We start from the raw sequence: 5,859 nt of genomic DNA, 5'->3' as shown, positions 1-5,859 counted from the left end.
TTAGTAATTAATACATATCCAATACTTATTGTGTGTGTGATATATATATATATATATATATATATATATATATATATATATATATATATATATATATATATATATATATATATATATATATATAATACTTATAGTTTTATAAAAAAAATAGTGTAATTTTTTGTAACGTCGAGAGAGTTATAATGAATTATATGACATTCCTCCAGGTCTATGACTATTAGATGCCAATGATTATCTTTATTATTTAGTGGATAGAAAATATCTAATGGGCTTGTCGTCATCAGTTTTAGCACTCTGTTTTAATGCGTCCACGTGCATCATTCGAAATATTTCCTATGTAAACAAGATAAACTTTTAGTTTACTACATCCGTTATATATAAAAATAAGATTAGGTGCTCAAATACTTACTTGAAATCCAACCCCACAAAATATGGATGGGTATATGGTGAGTTAGAGGTTTTATCTTCATTAGTTAGAATAGTCCAATAAACATTTATGCAATCCCCATTGGTGTATTGAGTCCAATCAAATATTATCATAAAATATTGCATATCTAAAGAGAAAGTATTATTGGACTATATTAGAAGCACCGTAACCCTACATAATCAGTCAAAAAATAAAATAAATAAGTTAGCACTATTAATTATTATTCAACTTCAATCATCATCACTGGTTTACATGATTATGTAATTACACTACCAACTAACTTACTTTAACTAACTCAGCTTCAATATTGCATCTACTATCACACCATCTTTATTCTTCTTAAAAAATGTCTTCGCTTGTTGAAAAAAATTCAAATTCTAATATGTCAATAAGGATTACAAAGCAACGAATTACCTACAATCGACCCTACCTTCAATATTTTAGTCTTAAGCTTTTTAAGTTCACCACATTTTATTTCTATATTTGATGAACATGTGTCTTTAGTCTTTGATGGGGCAGGAGCTTCTTGTTCTACATCCGTAACAACTATTTGTTTGCCTTTTTTTTACACTTAGCTATTTGTTTTCTCTGAGTTCTCTTTCTTTTGGAGCCTATTCCATAATTAGTTAGTAGTCTTGGTGGATTAGGTTATATACCCTCTTTATCTGTGGTAGGGGATGTTCATGGCTCTTCTGAGACCTTGCTTTATAGGATTTTTTTAGAGATCTTTGATTTTATTTTTATCATCAATTATGATTTTATCTTTTACAATTAAAATTCTATTGTCCACAAGAACATTGCTAGTGTTAGCAATTTTGTCACTCCTATCCTGTAAGTCATGAAGGTGACTTATTTGAAGATCATTTTCTTTAAGCAAACTCTCCATTTCAGTAATTAAAATATCCTTTATTGTTAAGGGACTATAATTTTCATCTATGGCCATTGCCATGTTGCTATTAGCATCCTCCAAACTTTTAACAGCTCTCTGTAATTGTTGCTTTAAATTTTCAATTTGTTCTCCCTTTTCCTTGCACTGACTACAGTTTACCATGTCTGGCCACTGAAGTATACCTTCTTGCCCTTGTTGTGAAGATCCTTGGCCAACCAACTCAAGGGCTTGAGTTGGAGGAGCCCAGTTTGGTAGTAAATCCAACTCTGACTCTTCTAGAATCAAATCTACAATAATTTTATCTGTAGTCACACTGTCTATCAACTTTTTCACTGTGTCAATATGATAGTTAGGCCAACTCCACCGTAGGATTCTAAGAAATTGTTCAGGATGGTATGGATCAATGATGCTAATGTGCTCACACACCCATACCTATAATATGATTATAAAAATAAATAATATTCATAACAAATATCATGATATAATTATAATCTAATGTACAACCAAAATATTTGGAAATCCCTTGAGCAAGGTGGCCTTAGGCATTGAATCAGCAACAAGTGGTTTTGGTCTCAATGTAAGCTCCAAGCCAATGACTTCTAATTGAGGAGCCATGAAACTATGTACCACATTGCACAAGTTAAACCTAGCTAAGTTGTCAAAATCATCTACACAGTCAATTAGGGATATCACAGTTATTCTAAGAACGCTGCTACTACCAAAAAAAAGAACAATTGTAAAAAAATATAGGACATACAACTGATAGTACAACTTGTCATTTGATCTTGACTTCCATATAAGTTTCTCCAAATGTTTGGCAGAATAATCAGACTCTTGGAAAAACTCCATGTACAGTTGGTTGGAGGCCTCTTTTAAATCAAGATGAACTATCTCTCCATTGTCGGGTAGGCCTAGAATCAGTGCAATATCTACGTTGGTAAATTTCAATTTTTTTCCATGGAAGAGGAAGTTGTCTTCCTCCTAATCCTAATTATCAAACATATTCTGGACCTGAGCTCTTACAAAGGAACTAATAGGGAAGTCGAGGATCCACGAAAAGGGTGTTCATCGAATCATATGTTCTTGTTCTACAGATGGTTAAACAGAAGAAATAAATTTCCTGAAATGGCAAATGGTACTTTTCCAGTTCATTCTTTTATTTCTCCCTCTGTTGACATAACTTGGATAACTGGGTCGAGCAGTACCTCCACTTGTCGACGCTCCTTTTGTAGTCATTCCAAACTTACCAACCATAAATCAGCAATCACACACAGAAAAAAAACTCTTAGATTCCATAATAACGGTTGTGCTCTTATTCTAACAATGCCCTTAACAATAACATAAACCCTAGATGAAACCATTATAGATATTACCACTGAATACACAACGGAGCTATGTACAAAACCAATGGTCAGATGCTGGTGATGCTAGAGGCATGCCTCGAATGGAGCTACGTGTGTTGCTTTCGAAAAGATGGCAGCGACCGAAGCAAGAGAGTGGGAGATTACGCTGTGATTCAAACGTTGGCCTGATATCCCTCAATATCAGGTCCAACGTCGAAAACTCATTTATTTTAATTTGTTAACTTTTTAGTTATTTTTTCTATTTAATCTCTATAATTTATTATATATATTAATCTTTTTTATATTATTTTACTTTTTATTTATTTATTATATATATATATATTATTTTATTTCCATTTTAAATTAATTATTAGTAATTTTAATATATTTATTTACTATTTAATCTAGTTATTTTATACTATATATTATTATATATATATATTATGTATTATAAATACATGCACCATCAATTTAGATATACATCCTTTTTTCTATAAAGGATTTTCCCGGTAATATCTTTTATATGAACTAAGAATACAAAAGAAGAAAATAGAAATGAAAAGCGTCCATTGTCTAATGGATAGGACAGAGGTCTTCTAAACCTTTAGTATAGGTTCAAATCCTATTGGACGCAATTTATTTACATCCATTTTAAAAATGGCTATACCAAGAAACCTTTTTTGAATCATTCGAATTAGAACTATTTCTCAACGATTATTCTTGTACTAAGAATAGAAAAAAGTGAGAAATTTATGTTTGTTCTTGAAGTAAAAACAGTTCGATCTGTTGCTGAATAACTTTCTTCAAAAGTGATTCCGCTTTCTCGGTGAATGTCTTGGTAGAAGATATAATTTCTTTAAATTGAGGTTTATTCTTTTTTAAGTAGTTGCGTAACTGACCGAGAAATTTCTTTACCTGTCCAAGTTCTATCGAATCTAGATATCCATTCGCTCCGGTATAAATAGTAGTTATCTGTTCTTCCACCGCGAGAGGGTCTGATTGGGATTGTTTAAGCAACTCGTGTAATCGTTGACCTCTTGCCAATTGATTCTGAGTAGTTTTATCGAGATCAGAAGCAAATTGTGCAAAGGCTTCTAACTCCACAAATTGCGCTAGTTCCAATTTTAATTTGCCGGCTACTTGTTTCATGGCTTTAATTTGAGCTGCGGATCCTACTTTGGAAACAGAAATACCAACATTAATAGTAGGTCGGATTCCGGCATTGAATAGATCGGCGAATAAGAATATTTGTCCATCTGTAATGGAAATTACATTAGTAGGAATATAAGCTGAAACGTCTCCAGATTGAGTCTCAACTATCGGTAAAGCAGTCATACTTCCTTCACCTAGACTAGAACTTGATTTAGCGGCTCTTTCCAAAAGTCGTGAATGCAAATAAAAAACATCTCCTGGATAAGCTTCACGACCGGGAGGTCTCCTTAATAGAAGAGACATTTGGCGATAAGCTTGTGCCTGTTTGGAGAGATCATCATAAATTATTAAAGTATTTCGTTCACGATACATAAAATATTCAGCCAGAGCCGCTCCCGTATAAGGAGCGAGGTTCTGTAATGTAGCAGGTGAATCCGCCGTTTCAGCTACCACAATAGTGTATTCCATCGCCCCTCTTTCCTGGAAAGTAGTCACTACCTGAGCCACAGAAGATGCTTTTTGACCAATAGCTACATAAACACATATTACATTTTGGCCTTTTTGATTGAGAATTGTATCTGTGGCTACTGCTGTTTTGCGGGTCTGTCTGTCCCCAATAATTAATTCTCGCTGACCGCGTATATATTATTAAAATGTATTTTATATTTTATAGATATATTTAATTTCATTATATGATTTATTTTAATCTATATACTATATTTTGTTTTATTTAAATTTATTTTTAATATTAATATATATATATATATATATTAGTAATTTATTTTATATTTATTAACATTTAAATTTTTTATTTGCTATTTAATCTGTAACTTTTATTCTATATATTACTATTTTTATATATCGAATTTTATTTTATAATAATAACATGAACCATTTTGTTTAAGCCATAACTTCATTTTAGTTCAAATCAAATTATAAGACAGTTTTATATTTCCAAGCGCACTCTATAGACTTGAATCCCACTGTTGGTGCTAGGCTATTTGAATTTCAAAAAAATATCTCAACTCCTAGCAATTTTTTTTTGGTTTAGAGACATAAAATATGATGTGAAATTTTAGATCTCGGGATCAAAATATTGGTTATGATCAATGAACAAAGCGGCCAAGGACGGATCTTACAAGGCCCACGTTGGGCCTGATATGATCCCATATCAGGTCCAATGTGGGCTTGATATCATTCATATCAGGCCTAACATCATACTGAAATATATCATCACGTTGGAGCAACTATGGAGATATTTAAATCAGTAATATATAGCACCGTTGGAGTCCTCACAACACCACAAACTCACAAGACTTGAAATGGCTGCAATCAGAGATGCGTATACCCATCAGTGGATTTTGGTCAAAACCTACTAATGGCCCTACGGTACTTGGATTTCTTTAAAATCACCTTCCCTGTGAAGGTTTGAGCTTGTAGAAGCTATATATGGTGTCAAAACTTAGTTTTAACCAATACAAGTTAAGCTCTTGCTCCATGTCAGTTAGCATGGAACATGTCAACCTATTGGATTTCTTTAAATGAACATTATTAAATTTACAATAACACCAAGCACCACCATTTTATTTTTGAGTGACAACTTAGTTAGAGGTTAAAGCTATATTACACTACTATTAGCAATTTCCAATCACACGTCGTAGCCTTAAAACTCACTGTTGGATCTAGCCTATTGGAATTTCTATAATTTTTTTACAATCCGTAGTGAGTTTATAGTTTATAGAAGGCAGAGATGGTGTCAAGTTTTAGATTTGGAGTGCAAAAACTTGGAAGTGATTAGTTGAACAAAGCGGCTAAGGTCCCAACCTATGAGCTCAACATTGGGCCTGATATGTTAGCATATCAGGCCCACAGTAAGGCTGAGATGTTTTGTAACGTTCGATCACCTTTAGGGATCTTTAAATCAGTAATGGATAGCACTGTTAGAGTCCTTGGAATACTAGAAACTCATAAGACTTGAAATGGCCGTAATCAAATATGTGTAGGTTCATCAGTGGGTTTTGGTATGGTACTTGGATTTCCCTAAAATC

At 32.8% G+C, this 5,859-nt stretch overlaps 1 protein-coding gene across 1 annotated transcript; it reads right to left on the bottom strand.

Moving 5' to 3' along the window:
• Positions 1–3,106: 3,106 nt before the first annotated feature.
• Positions 3,107–4,453, bottom strand: LOC121991261 (ATP synthase subunit alpha, chloroplastic-like; the record flags this gene model as incomplete). Its single annotated transcript, XM_042545269.1, has 1 exon — positions 3,107–4,453. A coding segment is annotated over one exon (1,044 nt), but the record flags the coding sequence as incomplete, so codon positions are not given.
• Between the last annotated feature and the right edge of the window lie 1,406 nt (positions 4,454–5,859).

Source organism: Zingiber officinale, chromosome 6B (genome assembly GCF_018446385.1).
Source record: "Zingiber officinale cultivar Zhangliang chromosome 6B, Zo_v1.1, whole genome shotgun sequence".
In the NCBI taxonomy this organism is placed as follows: domain Eukaryota; kingdom Viridiplantae; phylum Streptophyta; class Magnoliopsida; order Zingiberales; family Zingiberaceae; genus Zingiber; species Zingiber officinale.
Note: the sequence above shows the minus strand (reverse complement) of the source record. Positions and strands in the feature narration are given on the sequence as shown.